Raw genomic sequence first — 22313 nt, 5'->3', positions numbered from 1 at the left:
AAACAAAGTCAGTTCATTGTGATGGTTAAGTAGCTAGTAAACCAATGGGGCCAGGATTTCACCCATGTACTGTAAATATCTCCACATCTCACCCAACGCCCAGTATGACAGAGTTACTATTTCACATTCAGCTCCGTTATCTTCTGTTTGCATCTGCATTGCTAAAGGTAAATCACTGTTCCCCTTCTGAACCGCAAATCTGAAGAGATCCCTGAAGAGATCCCTGACTTAGAACTTAAAAGGTATTTAAATAAATTATAAGAGAAAATATACAAAACGATATCAGATGTCTCCATTGCATCTACTGCATATCACAGATGCCCAAAGGATTAGGCAATGTAAAAAAAAAAACCCACCAAAACAAATTCTAACTCAACAACTATGGTTGTATTTAAGTAATCTGTAAAGGATGATTATCTTTGTTAGAAATCACAAAATTGCTGATTTGTTTGAGTTAGTACCAGATATGCTGACAAACATTTTATTGCATCATCGACTATATAATATTACATATCCAACTTTATTTTGTAATCAGCTGGGATAATTAAAAACAGGAACAAATAGTGAGCTCTATCTGCTTGGCCTTATATTCTCAGTGTAGGTTTTAGGATAGATTGTGCTGAATGAGCAACAAGCATCAAGAGCCAGCTTGTCTACAGAACTTTCTCCTACCCTCAGTTAACAGGATTTTCTAGCTTACAGTGTACTTGTGTCCTAAGAAGTCTCTCTTTAAAAATTGGTATCATGGAGGAGTGTGGGGCTGGGGCTCTTCCAGTCTAGGGCTGGTGCTGCAACATAAGTTAAAGCTTCCTGAAAACATCAGAGGGTCAGAGTGAAGGGTGCGTGGTGATGAAATAGGCATCTCTGTTTGTGGTAATAACAACCATCCGTATTCTCAGCTGGTGTTAAGTGGACATAGCTCCATAATGAAGCTATGCGGATTTACAGCAGCTGAGAATCTGGCCCAATTGGTTTTATTTTTGTCATGTGGGCAATGTAGGACTTATGTCCTTAACTTTTCATCCTTTTGCTTTTAAGTGCCGGAGTTTGTAAATTTGATACGTAAACATATTGTTGCAACTTACTTGTTTAAGAAATGTGGATTTTTTATGTTTGGAACATTCACAGTACAGAGCAGAACCACAGGTTAGTAGTGTTCCAGTTCTGACCTCACAACCAGGCAGCTTCACTATGGTTGTATGGATGTAGGTCAGGGCATAATTTGGACCATGTAGGTTAGCTAGTGAAATAAACTGCCTTCAGTATTTGAACACAGTTTAATTTGATTTGGGTTATATGAATACAGTCATGCAATATGCAATCAGTGTTATATTATACCTTTGTGGGAACTGGACTCCACCGAACTTCTGTTGCATAGAAATATCTGTATTTTTTGCCGTTATAATCATAGTTGATGCGAGGCAGCTCTATTCCTACAGGTAAAGTGAAACATACATACTGATAACAAGGAAGAAAAATAGCACAACTGTACCCAGAATCATAGAATATCAGGGTTGGAAGGGACCTCAGGAGGTCATCTAATCCAGCCCCCTGCTCAAAGCAGGGCCAAACCCCAATTTTTGCCCCAGATCCCTAAATGGCCCCCCCTCAAGGATTGAATTCACAACCCTGGGTTTAGCAGGCCAATGCTCAAACCACTGAGCTATCCCTCTCTGTAAGACATGTTAAAAAAAAAAGTAGTAAATATCGTCAAGATCTTCACTTAACCTCTGCAATTTATATGCCTTGGCACGGTCTAAGTTAAGTTTTGCTTAGACTTTATGTACAGATATATGGATATATTTTTAAAAAACTGAAAGCTGAACAAGTATATAGGTGATACAAATTCATAAACCACTAACATTTCACTCTCATGGTTTAGCCTCAGCCTCATAATCCCCCAATGTATTTATAGCCTTACTATTCAGTTACCTTTCATTTTTCCATAAATACATAGTAATATAGTGTGTTTACCTGTGAGGTGTAATTGGAGATCTCTTCCCCAAAGTAAAAATAGATAAATGTATGCATATAGATAATCTTGCATATTTAGATCCTATGATCTCAAATCTGACCTGTAACCTTAATGTCATGATATTTTGAGCATTCATAATCTACTATTCCTTGAACAGCTATTCCTATTAGACTTGCATTAATTCTTCATTTAGCCTGGATCTAGTAGTTAGGTCACTGAGGTGAACCCATGTGGCCATGCAGAACCCCACTGTTCACCTCCAGGACCTGACTGCTAGATCAGGGCTAGATTATATAGAAGTATTTAAGAGATACAAGCAGGGTGCTGGGACAATTTTTTATAGTGGGGTGCTGAAAGCCATTGAACCAAACTGTAATCCCTGTATTTGATGGAAACCACTTCAAGCCATGGGGTGCTGCCGCATCTCCAACACCCCCACTTCGAACACCCTCGATATCACACTAGTCTGTTATTATAATGCACCTACATTTGAGAAAATACAATGGAAGATTTTTAATGAACACATCTCACCCTCACATAACATTTCAGGCTGACAATAGATGTTTCCATCTTTTTCTTTCAGAGCAGTTGCAGTAGTTGATGGAAGTTTGACTAAATTAGTACCTACTTCTGCATCCTGCAAGAGAGAGATGCTAAAAACAACAAGACATTTCAAAGGACATATTTCTAATTTAGGACCTTCATCAAGGTTGATTTTACTGTATGTAAATTGCTATTAGGTTCCATTTGGCATAAGCCAGACGATCCAACTTCAAAAGGCTGCCTTCTCAGAGGCATTTATCTTGCATTATTAAACTATGAGCATTTCCATTTAAAAGCCCTTAATTTGCAGGGGATTCTAATAAATCGGCTATAGGTCAATCTTGATAAAGGTGTCAGCCCAGATGGTATTTTTGCTTTATCACAGCAGCAGTGTAAATTCATCATGTTATTTGGAAATTAGGGCTTAAGGCTGGGATTTTCACAGGCATTTAAGGGAGTGAGGCACCTAAGTCATTAGGGCTTGGGCTCTCATATCCCTTCAACTCCTTTGAAAATCCCAGTGTATAAAAAAAATAATTGTAATGGCTTCTCATTTTAAGCGTGCGCATGTGTGTGTGTGTGTGTGTGTGTATATATATCTAGCCCATGTATTATCCTCAACAGACAATGTTAAATAGACACCATGTACATTGATGCCATTTGGTGTTTTTTAAAAAGCTTAACGCTGATATTTACTTTAATGAAAATGCCACAGAGTGTTCATATTAGTAGTTCAATGAGATTTTTCAGTATAGTGTCTTTCTGTACAATGTTGCTGAATTCTTAGATTGCAAGGTAGGAAAGCAGGACAATTTGAGCGGATCCATCATAAGAATGCAAGAACAGCCATACTGGGTCAGACCAATAGTCCATCTAGCCCAGTATCCTGTCTTCTGACAGTGGCTGGTGCCACATGCTTCAGAGGAAATTAACAGAACAGGGCAATTTCAAGTCATCCATCCCTTGTTGTGCAGTCCCAGCTTCTGGCAGTGGGAGGTTAGGAACACCCAAAGCACAGGGTTTTATCCTTGACCATCTTGGCTATTAGCCATTTATGGACCTCTTCTCCATGCATCAGATGTATCCTCCTGCATTGCTGCAGAACTGTTTTCATGGCATTAACAAGACCCAGTTTCCAGGGCGTAACAAGGCAGACAGTATCAGCCATTCCAAACTGAATCAGGCTGAAACTTGCCTGGCAAGTTGCTGAGCAGAATATGAGTTTTTCCTACAAAACAATGATGTTAAACAGATAAGCTGTTTCAAAGCTACAGAAAGGTTTGATCCTTTTCCCCACTTTAGTAAAGCTCTCATTGAAATAAAAATCCCATCATCTTCATAAAATTATTATTGAAAAGCAGCTAAGCTTTTTTTCAGGGAGGAGTTTGGTGGGTAGGTTGCGGGGGTTTTGTGTGGGGGGGGGGCGGGAATAATTTTTCATAGGCTTCCACTAACGTACATCAGATTGTATGTGTAAAAACCCATGCTTGCACCTGCCAATCAAGAGCCATATTGATACATCTGTTCATGTGGGGTAGCACCTTGCCCCACAAACAGTTTCATTGTCTTTGAAGAGACAGGTCCTATTCAACTTGACTAGTCTCCATGAACAAAGGAATCAGAAGCTGGCACCAGGTAACTGCCCATTGCTTGTGCAAATATAAATTGCCCTGTGCACACAAACAATTACATACCTCCCCAAATTTTGTGGCTATCATTTAAAAAAAAATCAGGAATTTGGACGTGGCCTGGCAAACCAATGCTTCATACGCTTTTTCATTTAGTGAGTTATTCAAAATTACTGCTCAAATACAATAGATTGAACATTACCTTGCCAAACCGCAGAGGTACCACAAATCGCTTGCAGGCTGGTATGGAAGTGAGTTTGGTGTTTTCCTCAAAGCCTTCATTCAAGTTTTTTAAATAGAACATTTGATACAGGCTATTGTCTGAATAGGAAATGACATCAATAACAACATGGCCATCCTCCTCATAAGCATTCACATGGTGAAAAAGGACCATGGCATCTGTATAAATCTTGGTGGATATATCCTTTTTGGTCTGTTTGTCTATGAGGTGAATCCAAGTCTGAAAGATGGCAAACACACTAATGTTTAATAAGCAGCGAATACTTAATTTTTTAAAAAAAAGTTATTTCATTGCAAACCAGTGTTTCTAACTCAATGATGGTACATTTGGTTTATTTATAATGATGGATTTGGAGTACTCAGGTTGTGCCATTAAGAGGCGAGATTCTGGGTAAGAGGCACAGCACAGAGCATGCAGGCTGGAGGTGGGGTGAGGCGGCGGCTCTCAATCCAGCTTTACACCCTCCCAATTCAGGGCTTCTCTGGGAGCTGAAGTGGCCCCCATAAAAAAAATTTAGGACCCCTGGGAGGTGTCTAAATTACAGTCACCTGCCTCACCTGACCGGAATCTCCACAGTGCTACATTCAGAGGCCCAACATGCCCTCTCACCCATGATTCCAACTCTGGCATACCAGGGGCATCCTCAGAAGACAGCCTGCATTTGCCTTCTCCTGTTTCTGCATTAGGAGAATTCTCCCTCAGCCGAATCCAGGGTTTTTAGAGTGCCTTTATGCCAATCTGGTCCTCTTGCCTCACATAAAGGAGCCAGAATGGGGATTGGAATCTCACCTAAAGTTTCTACACTTATTGACCTAAATGTGTATACTATTATATAATATGTTGTTTAAACTAGAGGTGATTGTACGTGGTTACTTGACATGCCAGATGAGCAGAATCTCTCTGCTGGTGTGGGATATTTCTATCCTTTTTCTCAGGTACCTTGACACCAGAGATTTACTTACTGGAATTTTAGATGGGGTGGTTTAGGAGTCTTAAGGAAAGAGCCTGCTAGCTACTGAAAATATATGTAGGAAGAGAGGGGAAAACACATTCCTCTAATGGGAAGTTACTGAACTTTTACAGCCAGGGAAGATATAGTATAGAGTGAGAGTGGTTGTGGTTATTTTCCTGGCTTCCCCCACTGCTTGGCACGTAGTAGGAAAGGTACCTTATCTTCCTTATGGAAGGAAAGGCAGGATGCCCAGTTGACACCTCTGAAGTAGGCAGTTGCCAACTTGAGAATGTCCAGTTTGAATGGCTGCTCCATGAAGATGATATAATTTTCTGTAACTCCAAAGCTGTGATAGTAGCTTGGGTGAAGGAGAGACTGGGAAGGGATAGAGCACAACACTTCCAGGTGTTTGAGACAGGACAACTTCTTTTCTTTCTCTGAACATAAATTAGAAAGATAAACTATAATTATGTACATAGTATTTGCCACCCAGATTCCTTTGCATTCTCCTCGTAGGGGCAGAGTTCCTTCCCTTCTCCAGGATTATCAGGGGAATTGGCCCCCTAGCCAACAACTCACACAGATAAGACCAGGGCCATCCATGCAGAGGACCTGAGCCTTTGCAGTTACTCCCAGCCACTGGGGAGTTACTCACAGGCCACTGCCCCTGAAGTTCCAGCATGGAGGGGGACAGAAGATAAGTACTGTACGTACTGATAGCTGTACAGAAGTGACTGTATGCCCCATGCTAGTGTAACCTCCTGGTGAGCTTATGCTTCTGGTCACCCTGTGTGCCACAGATTATTGGAGTCTATTACAACCCTACCTATAGTGCCTGGCTCTTAAATTGTAGCCGTTCATTCTTTTCACTCTGGAAGGCTCAAGTTCAGTCCTGGTGTGTTGGCCATTAGCAGCCAGGCCCTGCTCCACTGCTACATTTAACAGAAATGCACAGATAGTAGATCATCGTAAAGAAGAAAAGGGGAGCAACTATATGAGCTGCGACACGAGTGCAAAGAAACCAATGAACAGCCTTTGCTTTGGTGAGGGCTAGCATTGGCAAAGCTGGTGAGGAAACAGTTTCATGTATTGTGCCTCACTCTAACCAAACACTGTCTGTCCCCACTTTTATAGGCATTTTCACCCACTGTCCTTTTCCCTGAAAGTATATTTATAAAGAGACACATTTTACAAATTCAAATACTACATACTGGATACATTTTTTTTTCTGTGCATCATCCGCTAACATATCTCACAATGCAGAGAATGGCAAGCTAGGAGTAGGGACCAATCCTTCTGAAACAACGACATTCTTTGGTACTGAAATATGAACAGGATACAGTGATAAAGATGAACCTGTTCAAACACCAAATACCCAACTAGGCCGAGCAGCTAGTTCAGGAGTCCCATCAGTCTTTTTTCAGTGTAATTTACATGCAGTTAATTACCACCTGTCACCTTAACAGTCAAATGTCAAATGTCTTTGTACAAAGAAGTGATGTTAAAAAACAAACAGTGATTCAGTTGGTTTCTAGACCGTTTGTGGCACAGCCCTCCACCCTCAAAAGAAAACAACTAACTAACAAGGAACTCGGACACTAGCAGAAGCCATCTCTTACCTGGCACTGAGGAAGGAATCTTAAATATAACATATTTTGTCTTCCCCTTGTCAACTATAGAGGTGCCCATATTGAGAACATTTCCAGCGCTGTCATAATGGGGATGAGAAGTCGTCAGGTTCACCGCTACATATTTATTGTAGTCAACCTAACCAAGTGACAGCATAAGGATGTATAAAGAGTACGTGAAATTACTTAACCTATATCACAAAAACTCTCTCTACCTTTGGCACTAGTGGCCTTTCCACTGGCAACCCCAGCACGAGACCAAAGACTCAGGCCCTGTTTCAGGAAAGCCTTCCAATTCAGGAAACAATTTTAATTTTTAAGTCTTGAAGTTAAAAACATTGAACTCAGTGGGACTTAAGCATGTGCTAAAAGGATTTCCTTATTCTGGGCTTGAATGGGTCATGGATGCTGAGCATTTAATCCTAAAGGTCACCTCCAGGGTGAGGCACATGGGAAGAAGGTTTGTGTAACCAAAGGTAATTGCCATTGCCAATCCCTTACTGAATGGGCTTCACACAGCAAGGCTGTTAAACCAGCAGCTTTCATAAGCAAAAAGATTTCTAAGTTATTTAAAGTCGATAAACCGTATTATAGCTGGGGATAGGGACTGGGAGGTTATACATAGTAGAAAAGGTTAACTAAAAACATGTCTTAATGTATCTAGACTCACTTTTTTAGAAAATTAAAGAAATGTGTTGCATAAGGAAATTCAGATGGTCTAATGACTGAGAAAGTTGTGATATAACTGGCCTAGAGAATTAATTACACATCATATAAATTGTTGCATAATAGGGGGGATAGCTAGTAGGATCATTAATCAACCAAAAATAATCAGATGCCATAAACACAAGACCTGACATTATGCCTACAGCCAAGTAGGATTATGCACAAGTTAAAACTGCAAAAGCCAATACTTACCCTAAGACACCGGGAATTTTGTAGTTTGAAAGAAATGAAGAATAAAATATTGTAAGTTAAAATAACTGACATTGTAAGTTGGCAACAACAACCACCCCAATCTCCATGGCTCCCAAATGGCCTATTCTGACACAGGAAGCACTGGCTAAAAAAACATCTTTTCACATTTACTTATGTCAAATTTGGCCGCCTTTAACCTGACACCCCAGGCTGTAAAGGTCAGCATGACACTGTATTCATTAGCAGATAAAACATGGTATCCAACATGGATGCTTTACCTTCTCTAATGTCTCCAGGGTGTGAGGATTAATTTTCCTAATGAAGTTAGTCTCGCTTGTAGCATAATAATCCTCACCAGTTTTCATAATATTGATCAGGCAGTTGTCTGTGAACTCAGGAATGGTGTGGGACAAGTAGCAGAATGCTCTGTGGGGATGAAAATGTTATATAAATACATTAATCTTTGAGAAGTTGCTTTCGCTCTCAAATGGGACAGACGTGATCATGGCTCTGTTTGTTACTTGTTTAGTGTTATCCCCCCCGTGAGCCACACCTAGAACTGGAAGTTGTGCCTGCTATTGGAGAGCAGGATGTGACCTCTATGCGGCACAATCATTGGAAGTGGGTTTATTATTGAATTTGTACTCTCTCTGCTGGCTAGTCCTACAGCAACAGTCTTAACCCAATCTGGAAGTGTGGACACACACAACTGCTGCTTTTACATGCACAAACAGTTCATCTAATATCTGGCCCATCCTGCTCCTATTGGAATCAATGGCAAAACAACCATTGCCTTGAATGGGAGTAGACACTATCGTGTGTGTGCGTGCATGCTTCTGCATGCAGTTAGAGATCACATTTTGAAAGTCTGGCCCAGTAGGTCATAGATATTGATAACTTTTTCAATAGGCTTTGGTAAGAAAGTGGTGGATTAATACTTCCTCTGACAATACGTTTTTATTCCCAATAATATTCCCTATGGTATCACCACAGCGTTAAAATAAAGACTTTGGGCATAAACTGCTTGATTGTTTTCTGTAATTCTTGCTTAAAGAAATCAAAAGAAATAATTGGAGTACTGCAAGTAATAACTCCAGCACACAGAGGCAGGACTTAAATTTGTAGTTGTTACTTGCAATGTGCCAATAAATCCTTTGATTTCTATAAGCAAGTATTAATTTTTTTTAAAATGTATAGAAAGACTGGGAATTAGATCCCTGGCCTTGCCAATGGTGTGTCAATTCTAAACTTACATACAAACATTGGGGCTTATTTTGTATATGCAGAGGGGAAATTGAAAAGCAGTTGTGTTGGAGAAATAGATAGCAGAACCTCGTTAGAAAAACATTGCTTACTTGGCAAATAGGTTTTTGCATGGATCTGGATAAGCCATAGTTCCAAACTCTGACACCACAATTCTGTTTGCTTCTATATTACAATTGTATGCGTCACTGCGGAGGTATTTACTTCTGTAGTAAACTTCGCCTGACAAAGGGCAAACAAAATCTTTGTATTACATGCATCCTCAGAAGATATTTATTTTCCTTAGAAAATGAATATAGAACACCTGTCAGATAAAGAAATTACAGCAGAACCTCATCTGGTTGGCCTCCAGTTAAGCAGACTATGGATTGCTTTCAACCCCTAATTTTTCAGGTGGTGTTCTGGGTCTCTGAAAAAATTTCAGGGGAAAATGGGGCTGTCTGTACTTTATTCCCATTGTTTATACTTATGGGCTGTCAACATTGATAGCCCAAATTTTGACTTACCCATTTTCCTTGGTTCACAAAATGTTTAGGCAATATTTTGTGTATCGGATGTTGAGAAGGTGGTTTTAAACTAAAAATGCCAGCACTCGAAAGCAACTCTACATTAACTATCTACATGATGGAGCGGGAAGAATAAATTGTAAGTTTCAAGTTCCTAAGGAATTGTTAAAACAAACATTGAGGGAGTTCTAAATTTATGAAAGACAACATGGCTTTTTCCTTTTTAAAAATCCCACTTTACTAAATTTGACCACTTAAGCTTTAAAGGCAGTTTCTTTAAACTCTCAATGATGCTGTCACTAAAACAGTCCCCAAGAAGAATCTGTAATTTCTCTGATGATGATTACAGAGCAGGAAGAGTCCTATTAGGTCATCTAATCCACCCCTAGTCCAGAATAACCCTTTGTTACATTCCTAAAAACCTCCTCTCTAGAGCTGGAATACTTGCAGGCAGCTGTTCATGGGCATGTTTATGATACTCATCACTAACATATTTGAACACCTGTAAACAATGAATTACACCTCACAGACCCTTGTGAAGTAGGGAAGGATTATTCTCATTTTATACACTAGGAGCTATCACAGAGAGGTGAAGTGACTTGCCAGTCATCACATAAGTCTGTGGGAGAGTCACACACAGAACCCAGATCCCAGAACTCTTATTTCTGTGCTTTAATCACCAGCCCATGGTTCCTCCATCAGGAGAACAGTATGTATCCCCAGGCAATGGGGGAGGGGTGGTGGAAATTGATTTTCTTGGCAAATTTCAGTCTCCAGTATTTGTAAAAAAAACAGCACTCTTCTAGGCCTGAAGGAATGCCTGTATAGAGTAAGCCACTTCAGGCATATGGGCTTGTGTGTCTGAACAAACACAGCTCCCTTTGCTTTAGATGGTGCAATAAACTGGCGGTTTCAATGTCTGGCCATTTCTGTTTATGGCTGCATTCTTAACAGGCACTGAACTGGGCAGGCAGACAGGAAATGTGTTTCTGGAATCTCTCATCCCAACACAGCAATGGAAAATAAAAAAGAAATGGGGGCAGGGAACCCAATTCTCCTACAAAGCTAGTATATTGTGCAGCAAATAAGCACAATGAAAAACAGCCCCCATTATATTCTAAAGCAGATGAAATAATATTCTATTTCCATATTTTACGGTCAGGTTCAGATTAAAAAGAATATGGACAGAGGAAATATTGCTTCTGATCATTTCCAGCACCTTGCCTGAGGGTAGTAAGTAGGATTTGGACATTCATTTAAGTATTGTTTATATAAGCACATTAAATATACATGAGACCTGATTTGCAAGCTAAGTGGCACAGTGGCCTAGTTTCACTCTTGGCTGCTGTCTTAACTAGGTTCAAACCCTAAGAAGGGCGTTTAACCCATAATGTAAATAGGCTGTTTGCCCATGTCCAGGAAACCTCTGTACATGATGGTACTATTAGCTGATTCAGTTTGGAATCATGCAGGTGCTGTGGCTCTGGAAGGAAGCATAGTAGCAAAGTCTCTATACCTCCTGGATGCGCCATGGTTACCTTCAGCTGTGGTGGAGGCAAAAGCTGCTACGTGCTTCCAAACAGCTGCAGAATGGAAATTGTAAATGGAAATACAACTCCTATTGTGAGCTGCATTTCTTAATCCTTTACTTTAATGACAGGTTTCAGAGTAGCAGCCGTGTTAGTCTGTTAGTTGCCAACTGTGTCCACATATCTATTCAGGGGACACCATCATAGGGCCTAATCACATCAGCCACACTATCAGAGGCTCGTTCACCTGCACATCCACCAATGTGATATATGCCATCATGTGCCAGCAATGCCCCTCTGCCATGTACATTGGTCAAACTGGACAGTCTCTACGTAAAAGAATAAATGGACACAAATCAGATGTCAAGAATTATAACGTTCATAAACCAGTTGGAGAACACTTCAATCACTCTGGTCACTCGATTTCTGATCTCAAAGTGACTATCCTTCAACAAAAAAACTCCAAAAACAGACTCCAACGAGAGACTGCTGAATTGGAATTAATTTGCAAATTGGATACAATTAACATAGGCTTGAATAGAGATTGGGCGTGGTTGAGTCATTATACTAAGTAAAACTATTTCCCCTTGTTTATTCCTCTTCCCCCCTCCCCCCCACTGTTCCTCAGACGTTCTTGTTAACTCCTGGAAATGTGCTGGAAATGGCCCACCTTGATTATCACTTCAAAAGGTTTATCTCCCCCCCACCCCACAGTCCTGCTGGTAATAGCTCATCTTATGTGTATTGTTTCATGGTCTCGGTGTATATAATGTCTTCTGCAGTTTCCACAGTACGCATCCGATGAAGTGAGCTGTAGCTCACGAAAGCTTATGCTCAAATAAATTGGTTAGTCTCTAAGGTGCCACAAGTCCTCCTTTTCTCTTTACTTTAATGTCTACTCAAAACCATGGTATCTAGACCAGTCAACCAGAAATCCTGGCCTAGAGTGAAATCTTGATCCCACTGAAATCAGTGGGAGATTCGCCATTGGCTTCAGTGGAGCCAGGATTTTACCCCAGTGTAAATATTCTGTATTGCACAGCTCTACGCTTAGTACCCACAGCACAAGCCTGAGAGAGCCTCAGACGCCCCAGCTCCCATTGAAGTCAACCTCAGGAAGGGTCAAAAGACCTGGCCCTTTAATGGGTACTAACATCCTTGAGGAAAACATAATTGATTTACATTTTTAAAATATTTCAATGAGTTACTATGAGCCAGCTTTTTCTCTGCATTAGGGCAGGTTTGTCTCATGCCACCAGCATAAATCTGACCTAAAGCCAGTTTAGCTATCCCAGGGAGGGTCACCCCAGTGTAAGGGGGGGATCATCTTGTGCCACTGAGCCACTACAACAGCTCCTAGGCACCCCTTTCCCTGCAGCCAGAGAAGGGCTGTAGCTGGAAGAAAAGGGCATGGCTGGGCATTCCTGCTGCCCAGCAATCCTAAGGTTCTCGAATGGCTTTTTGGGGCCAATGGTAGCTGGTGCAAATTAGAGCAGCCTTTAGAAAGACTGATCCAGCACAGAAGCCCCAGGATGAGGGGAACATGCAAGGCTGACTTTAAGCCACCTTTGCACATTCCCCTTCTGAGGTGAGCACAGCATTTCCACCTCAGAGAAGGAAAGTCACACTGAGAAGGGCAAGACCAGCACCTGTTCTCTCTTTGGCAGCTGTGTCTGTAAGACTGCATTGACTGTCCTTCCCTTCATTTGATGCTCACTAGCTACACAAGCCCTTGTTAGTCTGATGTTTTGCAGGACTCCTAACCAGCCGTATGTCCGACAGGACCTTTAGCTAAGCATCTGAAACAATTCAATATACGAGTATTGTAAGCAGACTCCACTCACATTTATAAAACCTCACACTCCTGTTTAGAGACCAAGACTTGGTTTGGGTGCTCGCGCTATAAGGCTGCAACCTACCATTTTTAAATGTAAAACTGTGCATCAGAGCCAAGCCATCAAACCAATGATTATAGTGGGTTTCCCCCACTGTGTGCATGCCTGGACCATTGCGAAGAAGAATCCCCTGCAGCCAGCTTGGTAGCTCACCTGTAAAGAGAAAGGACACAGTTCACTTCCACTCCAAGTCAAAGGTGACCTTGTGCACTAAAGGACTAATTTCCAAAGGTAAGCAAGTCCATGGGTGATGCAAGTCAGGATTTTACAATTACGTATTTGCTCGTGCCATTTAGGTTTGCCTAACCATGTGGCCCTCATTATACGCAAACCTGAAAACATGAAATTACCTGAACATAATTTATTAATTATAAGAGATTGATGAGGGAGGAGCATTTTCTTCCTGAACTTTCATTTTAAAATTATCCATCTAATCCCATTTGCTATTCCCAGCAAAAGCCAGGCATTACCAGATATAAATTATAGGAGTTATTTACAGATCAAATGCTTCAGTGGCCAAGATGCCATTGTAAACTGAAGGCTGGTTGAATTCCAGTAACAATCCCACTAATGAAATTTCACAGTGTAATGAAGCGTTGTGATGGCAGCACTTTAGAACACTAAATGTCAATTCTCAGAGTGTAAATAAAGATTATAAATATTGTATTGATGCTACATAAGTGCTGTCCAGGGTTGAATACAAGATATAGGGATTTGGTGATTTATGACACATGAGGAATAAGAAATCAGCTAAGTTACTACATGTTATTCACAAAAGAAATCTTTGCTAAAAAAGCATTAAGGTTGCCAAGTCAAGCATTCACAAGTTAGGAAATGCCAGAATTAAGCTTGCCTGTTTTTCCTTTGTCATATGCATATGCTATTGTCTTAAATTACTTTATCACATTCTATTTTTTCCCCACAAGACCTCAGCCAGTGCACAAAATGGATGGCACTCATTTAATGAAAAGCTCTTCAATATTTTGTGTCTTCCTCATTGTTCAATGGGAGATCCCACTACACTCTGTTCAAACCCTGCTCCAAAGACAGAATTATTAATAGAGCTGATCAAAACACTTTCAATGAAATGTTTCGGAGTAGCAGCCATGTTAGTCTGTATCCTCAAAAAGAACAGGAGTACTTGTGGCACCTTAGAGACGAACAAATTTATTAGAGCCCATGAAAGCTTATGCTCTAATAAATTTGTTCGTTTCTAAGGTGCCACAAATACTCCTGTTCTTCTCTCAATGAAATGTTTGTCAAAATATCTGGGTCCATCAAAGCTGAAACATTTTGCAGGGATGTACTGATTTTGACTAAGTTTTTGATAGGAAGATTTTTGAGGTCCAGGATGGTCTTTCTGGTCACTTCCACCGAGAAGCATTCCTGATCTTTTCTATCCAAAAAATGGCTGTTTGAACACAGTTTTGGTTTGTGAAAGTGGTTGAAAGGTTCTGGTTTTGTTCCAATGCAGAATGAAAACAAATTGTGAAACCTTGAAGGTTGTCTTGAAACTGAATGGTCATCCTCTAGTCAGCTCTAATTATTCATTGCCTCATAGGCTTTTTTGTGAAATGTATTGCTCTAGTATCTGACTGCTTCATAAACATCAATTAATGTATTTTCACAACACTCCTTTGAGATGAGGAGCTATTATTATCCCTATTTTACTAATGGGAAACTGAGGCACAGAGAGTAAGGTCAAAATGATCCACCAATTTTGGGTGTCCAATTTAAGATACCTATGACCTGATTTTTCAGCATACTTAGTATTATATAGCACTTTGTTAAAAGCACAGCTCCCACTGACTTCAATTGCAGCTGTGAGTGCTCAGCATTTATTTTTCTTTAGTAGGTATAAACTTTAATTCTTTGTAGTTTAAGTAGGATCTGTTATTAACAGGCTCTAAGGCCACTGTCTCTCAGCCTTGATGCAAAGAGGAAGGTGACCCTTCACCTAATTAAGCCATTAACAACTTGTTCCCTAATTTTTTGCTGGTAAAAAGGGCAAAGGGCAGTTGAAAAGGGACCTCTAGGAGTATTTTAAGAAAGGCTAAGTGGGAATATGAGTGGGTGAAAAGCAATGGCAGTCACCACTAGGTCATAAGTCACATATAAGAATGTGTCAAGGCCCTAGTAAATTCAGGGCCATGTGCACTCCCAACTGTTACCCCCACCAGAGGAGCAGAGGGGGCTGAGATACTTCCATGAAGCAATCTCCTGCTTATCACATTTTTGGAGTAGCCTACGCTTGTGGTCTAGTCTAACACCGGTTATTAGAAGAGAACTTCCAGTTAAAGGAGGAACTTTCCAAACTGACCAAGAGCCAAGCTTGTCCATCCGTGACTGGGAGAGGACCATGTTTCTGGGTTATTAGATTTGTGGTCCCCTGATTGGCTCCAGGGAGGTGCTATAAGTTCGGACAAGCTAAAAATCACCACCATAAGGATCAAGGTAGATGTGGAGAATGGCATGTTCCTCCTACTCCACCACAATGTCAGGAAGGGCTGATGCCTTTGCTTTCTGTAGGCAAGCTCTAACGAGGAGGAGACTAAGACCACCACTGGTTACGCCAGCTTGACTAGCACAGAGAAAGCCCACCGGTCAGCATGAGATACCAACCAGAGATATCATCTGTTCCCCTGACCTGCAGCTCTGTGCTGATGCTCTGAAGGCCACGAAAGCTGAAGAGCATATCTTTTTCTTTTATTAAGAAACTTTCTTCTCCCCCCCACCCTATTTTGTTATTGGCAGGTGTCTCCATGCAATATTTCTGATTTTTCTCTAACCCTTTTAAAGGGTGTATGGTGTGCATGTGTACAAACTGTGCACATGTAAGCAAAAGCGTAAGTAACAGTATATGCCATGAATCATTTCCCAACCAACATGCTAAGTGAGTCCTCCCTTAAACCATTTTGTTACCTGGTTTGTGTCTGTATGCACCGCTCTACACTAAGAGGGGAATGGAGAGTTGCAGATCAGTTCAAAAAGCAGATCCACATGGCCTGAGCCAGGGTTTAAATTAATGAAAGGGGAGGTGAGGGACCAGCCAGCTCCCTTCATCCTAAACGAGCCCCTGAGTGCTTAGAGACTCTAAAGGGGATGGACATATGTTCCCCTCTCCTATTCAGCTGGGGCCAGCCCAATTGCCAAAGTCTCATGAAGTTTCCCACCGGGTTGAGGAGGCACATCAAGGACGGAGAAGGAAACACCACCTTCTTAAGCTTCCAGCATTTAGTATTTGAAATAATTGACCTGTTGTCTTAATTTTATGATTTGATTACTGGCAGTGTTCATTTGCTACTATAATCAATTGGTGATTCCATTCCATATCATTGTTAAGGTGCTTCATTCCAACTGTGACCTTGATGTGATAATTTGTATTGTGTGGTCTTAGTTTAGTAAAAGTTTAAATAATTACCCATAGTGAGAAGTTAGTTGACTAAGTTTGCTTGTTTATTAATTTGAAGGGGTGTGTGTGTTTTCCTCCCCGAACAACCTAAAGGGCAAAAGTAATTTCGTAGAGTATTTGAGGGCTCTTTGGCTCTGTTTCCAAATAAATATTTATCTTCCTTACAGCAGGAGGCATGGACTCTCCTGGGCTCTCAAACACCCTACTTTCAATTCCAGGGGGATCTGGACCTGACACAGCTCTCAGCAGCCCAGAGCTGCAACCTCAGGGACAATTCTGCTCAGCCCAAACTGGAACCTGCTCAGAATAGATGGAATCTTCAAGGAATCTGAATACTAAAATCCAAGTCTCTACCGAGCATGTGTGGACTCAGCTGTTTTCAAAGACTTATAACTTGGCCAAATTTGCGTGGATTTTCACAGGGATAGCAAAAGGCACATCCCTGACACAAAGGCCAAACCCCTGTCAAAGTTCAAGTCCTTGCTCCAAAGCATGGAGACAGGGAGCAGGACAGGCCTAATACAGTTTTTAAAAAAAACAAACCACCAAAATTTTTGAAAATACGCAGAACGTCTTGTCCCACCAGCCTTGTTCTCAAAACTGGCTGAACAATTCTGGCTGACATTTTTCAAAACACATTCAGCCTGAGGCAGACACCCGGCATGGAAAATTTCAGTCCAAATGGGTAAAGTTTGGCAAAGTTCTAAGCAACTGAAAACAAGCTAGTATAATGGAAAGAGTCAGGCAACCTTAATAAAAGGCGATTTTAACAGGCCCGCCTTTAATACATTCCAAGAACATTTATTTAACTAATACTGGATACACATTACTACTATTTATATTATAATCAGTCCAGTCATGGACCAGGATCCCATTGTGCTAGGCACAGTACAAACATACACACCTTCCTATGGTATTAGGTTTGCAATTCTGTGCAGAGGGAGAATAAATGGATGAAGATAACAGATGCACATTTGACTGTTCTAACAAGAGCTACAGAAGAGTCTAGACTCTGACAGCATAAAAACTCTTGTTACATGTTGTCAAGGTTCCTCCCCCACTCTGAACTCTAGGGTACAGATGTGGGGACCTGCATGAAAAACCTCCTAAGCTTATCTTTACCAGCTTAGGTCAAAACTTCCCCAAGGTACAAAATATTCCACCTGTCGTCCTTGGATTGGCCGCTACCACCACCAAACTAATACTGGTTACTGGGGAAGAGCTGTTTGGACGCGTCTTTCCCCCCAAAATACTTCCCAAAACCTTGCACCCCACTTCCTGGACAAGGTTTGGTAAAAAGCCTCACCAATTTGCCTAGGTGACTACAGACCCAGACCCTTGGATTTTAAGAACAATGAACAATCCTCCCAACACTTGCACCCCCCCTTTCCTGGGAAATGTTGGATAAAAAGCCTCACCAATTTGCATAGGTGACCACAGACCCAAACCCTTGGATCTGAGAACAATGAAAAAGCATTCAGTTTTCTACAAGAAGACTTTTAATAAAAATAGAAGTAAATAGAAATAAAGAAATCCCCCCTGTAAAATCAGGATGGTAGATATCTTACAGGGTAATTAGATTCAAAAACATAGAGAACCCCTCTAGGCAAAACCTTAAGTTACAAAAAAGATACACAGACAGAAATAGTTATTCTATTCAGCACAATTCTTTTCTCAGCCATTTAAAGAAATCATAATCTAACACATACCTAGCTAGATTACTTACTAAAAGTTCTAAGACTCCATTCCTGGTCTATCCCTGGCAGAAAACCAGCATATAGACAGACATACAGACCCTTTGTTTCTCTCCCTCCTCCCAGCTTTTGAAAGTATCTTGTCTCCTCATTGGTCATTTTGGTCAGGTGCCAGTGAGGTTACCTTTAGCTTCTTAACCCTTTACAGGTGAGAGGAGCTTTCCCCTGGCCAGGAGGGATTTCAAAGGGGTTTACCCTTCCCTTTATATTTATGACACCTGTGCAAACACAAGAGCCAGATAAGAAATCATCGCTGAAATATGAGGGGGTATATGTTATTATTCTAGTCTTCTCATGTACTTTCCTTTAGTCTGTAAGAGTTAGCCATATGAAGAAAGTGGCTCTCTTTAGTATTGCCACTAGAGGGCTGAGAGTAGATAAATAATGTATGTTTAATATATTCAAAGGGTTTTTCAGATTGCAAAAGCTTTATTTCTTGTTACATGTATAACAGAATTGCAGGGGGAAAACCACAAAAATTCACTAACTCTCTCTCTCCCTTTCCACCTCAATCCCCCCAAAAAGGATTCGTACCTGGAAGGGGGGGGGGGGGGAACAACCCTATAATCTAAACACCTTCCCTGCTCCATAAGATGCGTTCGTGCAGAGTTTCCCCAAGGCACGGGACTAGGCAGACACAGATTAAGTAGGTCTCTAACAACACATGGTGGGATTGCTTTCAGCCTTCATTAAGTGGGGCTCAGCTGGAAGACATTGTTACTGTATGTACACAATACTGTATACAATAGAAGAGTTACTCTGCACACAGTGAAAAAGACTATTTCTAACACTGATCTTGTATGTATTTTCATTCTCTTAGCGAAAACAGCTAGAATCCTAATTAAAATATTTCATCATCACTCCCATAACCGCATTGGTTGTTGGAGCACCCTATGAGCAATTAACCAATTGTCTCCTTCCCTGACAATTGTGTGTCAGTGCTTGAGTCTCTGAAGTCCATTCCTGTCCACTCTTTTATGTTGTCATTCCATCTCTTCTTCGCTTCTCCTGTACTATCCCTTGGAGGATGATCTTGCATAGGCCAGAGTATCTTGTTACATGGCCATGCCACTTCAGCTTGCGCTTCTTTACAGTCATCAGGAGGTCTTCGTATGACCTACTGCATTGGGTGATGATGTTGTGGACCTCTTCATTAGGGAGGTGGTAGAAGTAGGAGATTCCCAGGATCTTACGGAAGTATCTCATCTCTACTACTTGTATTTTCTGTTCAAGTTCTGCCATAAGGATTGTGGAAGTATAACACTGTATAAGTATAGCGTTGTATAAGGGGACATGCTGGATACATTGTATATGAGAGGGCATGCCAAAACATGTTACTAAGTATCTGAGGGAGCACATGTAGGGACAGTTAGCTTTTGAATGGAGAAGCAATTAAGATAGAGCCAGCACGTCTAAGAAGCAGGCATCAGAATGGAAGGTGTGAAGGGCAATTAGTTAAGTTAACTGGAAGCTGTTAAAGGAGATTGTTAAGGGTGGCAGGTAATTGAAGATACGTGACTGGTCTCAGGGATCTCGAAGGGTGGTGACTAAAATCTTTTTTCTTCTTTTGTCTGTAACTTCTCTGTAACTTGTTCTCCAAAAACTGTATAAATTAAGAGACACAAGCCCCACTTGGGGGGCTCACTTCTAAATGTATTAGCAGAGCAGCTTTGCTAATAAAACAGAGTGGTCTGATAAACTGTGAGTCTGAGTCAAACTTCGACAGGGTCCATGTCTCACACATGCAGAAAAATGGAGATGACCAGTGCGTGCAGCAGTTTCAGTTTGGATTCCAGGGAGATGGTCTTACTCCTCCAAATTGGCCTTAGCTTTGCCACTGCTGCTGCTGGCGCAATTCTTGCCAGAATTTCTGCTTTGGATCCTTCATCAGTGAGGACTGTCCCCAAATACTTGAACTATTTCACTGTCTCCAGCTCGTCCACCGAGTGATATGTGAGCTGATCCCATCACGTTTGTCTGTCATCAGCTTGGTTTTCTCTGCACTGATTTCCATGCCGTATTTTGAGGAGGTTTCATCCAATCGTTTCACAAGGTTGGCAAGTTCATCTTCACTGCCTGCCAGGCCATCAACGTCATCAGCGAACCGAAGATTTGAGATTGTTCTCCCCCAAGAGCTGACTGTGCATATGTGATCTTCTAGGGTATCAGTCATTATCCACTCCAAGTAGATGTTGAACAGTGTGGGCGAAAGAAGGCAGCCTTGCCGGACTCCAACGTGGTGTGAAACCACTCTCCTATTGTGCCATTGACGAGAATGGCACTGCTGGCCTTGGCACACAGTTGTCTAACGGTAAGAATAAGCTGCCACCAACATTGTACTTCATGGTTCCCAGAGAGCTTCGTGCTATACTCTGTCAAACGCCTTCTTGAAGTCAACAAAGACGTGGTTGATGTCCTGCTGGTGTTGTAAGTACTTCTCACATAGAACACGAAGGTTGAAAATCTGTTCTGTGATACTTCTTCCAGCATGAAAGCCAGCCAGTTCTTCAGTGATGATGCTCTCCGCTTGTGATTTCAATCTGTTCAATATGACTTTCAACATCACTTTGCTGGGATGGCTAATTAAGCTTATGGTCTGGTAATTTTGACAATTGCAGGTGGCCTTTCTTTGACAGAGAGATGATTAGTGACTGTGTCCACGTGGAGGGCCACTCACTGGTCTGCCAAATCTTGTTGCAGATCTTGGTGAGTATATCTATTACTATTTCTCCTCCGAATTCCATAAATCATCAAGAAAAAGAAGGGAACAGTCTTACAGAAGAAAGGGACAAACTACTGCTCTGATCTATACAACCACCAGACAAATGGAGATCCTAGTGTCTTAGGCAGCCCAGATTCGACAGAGGAGGATGACTTTCCAATACTGCATGAAGAAATGGAGACAGCTGTGAAATCACTCAAGAACGGAAAGGCTTGACAACATAATTAAAATATTTACAGACTATACAAACTTCACGGGACAAACTTCATTGGCCTTATTCACACAAGTAGTCCCAGTGGAGAGAACAGATTTACTTTTTGGAGTAAGGTGAGCAAGATTTGGCCCTAGATGCATAGAATTACCTAAAAGGTGAAGAGCACTGTAGAAGATAAATGGGGAAAGGGAAGATGATAAAGCAAGAGAGTGAACAAGAGAGTGTTCAGAGGGAGTAGTAGTACTCAAGAAATGACATATGGTAAGAGATCCAGCCTATTCAAGTTAGATACAATACAACATTTTTGCTCAGTAGTATATTTAGTTGAAGTAGCCCAGTATAAATATCTGGGAATAGGAATTTTATCTAACGCTCTTATTTGCACAACAGAACACTTCAGGTTATGCAGTCTCCAAAGACAGTCTAGGTGACTGTGGCCCTTTGTGGGCCCCTCCCAACCCTAAATGGGGCATTGGAACAGGAATCTGTGCAATGAACTTGGCCCACTGGCCATGTCCCAGCCAACCCTCATACCCCTAAGGATCAGGCTAACCTGCCTTTCCTACCATGCATCCAAAAAAAAAAAAAAAAAGGGTAGTATTTCTGCAGCATTTGGGGCTTTGTCGATCGGCAGAGGATTTGGCCTTGGTAAAGCTATGCTCTGCCCTTGGATATTTCACATAAGAAACGGCACAAAGAACATCTAGATTCAAGTTAAGAGAGAGGCCTAATTAAAACATGTTCTCACATCAGATTAAAAATACTCTAAAGATATCTGGAGAGTCAAACAACAAAGACAAAACTCTTTCAGTGGCATATATAATGGGGCAAGGATGGTTTTGTGGCTAAGGTATTGTATAAAGCTTTAGAATACCTGGTTCAATTTCTAACTCTGCCACAAACTTCCTGCATGACCTTGTACACATAACCCAGGGCCATATTTTAAAGGTATTCCGGCACCTCAAGGTGTATATAGGCACCTAAATACCTTTCAGGATCTGGATACAGCTACACTGCAAAATAAACCCATGTCAGCCCGTCTCAGAGCCTGGGTCAACTGACTCAGATTGTACGGGGAGACTTTGGCAAACCAGTAAAGTGCCTGAAACCACTATGGCTTATTGCTAAAAGCA

The 22313-nt window shown here is 41.3% G+C and overlaps 1 protein-coding gene across 3 annotated transcripts in view; it reads right to left on the bottom strand.

The window, feature by feature from the left end:
• Positions 1-22313, bottom strand: part of BCO1 (beta-carotene oxygenase 1) — a 145776-nt gene that overhangs the window by 5268 nt on the left and 118195 nt on the right. For all 3 annotated transcript variants that reach the window (XM_048816584.2, XM_075118438.1, XM_075118439.1), the window contains 8 exons: positions 13103-13231; positions 9241-9370; positions 8164-8311; positions 6959-7106; positions 5556-5776; positions 4349-4606; positions 2507-2612; positions 1339-1433 (listed from right to left, as the gene is read on the bottom strand). In XM_048816584.2, the coding sequence (XP_048672541.1) occupies positions 1339-1433; positions 2507-2612; positions 4349-4606; positions 5556-5776; positions 6959-7106; positions 8164-8311; positions 9241-9370; positions 13103-13231 (1235 nt within the window). The remainder of the gene's footprint in view (positions 1-1338; positions 1434-2506; positions 2613-4348; positions 4607-5555; positions 5777-6958; positions 7107-8163; positions 8312-9240; positions 9371-13102; positions 13232-22313) is intronic.

This window comes from Caretta caretta, chromosome 12 (assembly GCF_965140235.1).
Source record: "Caretta caretta isolate rCarCar2 chromosome 12, rCarCar1.hap1, whole genome shotgun sequence".
NCBI classification, from domain to species: Eukaryota; Metazoa; Chordata; order Testudines; family Cheloniidae; genus Caretta; species Caretta caretta.
The sequence above is the reverse complement of the archived record's forward strand: the minus strand, read 5'-3'. Positions and strand labels throughout refer to the sequence as shown.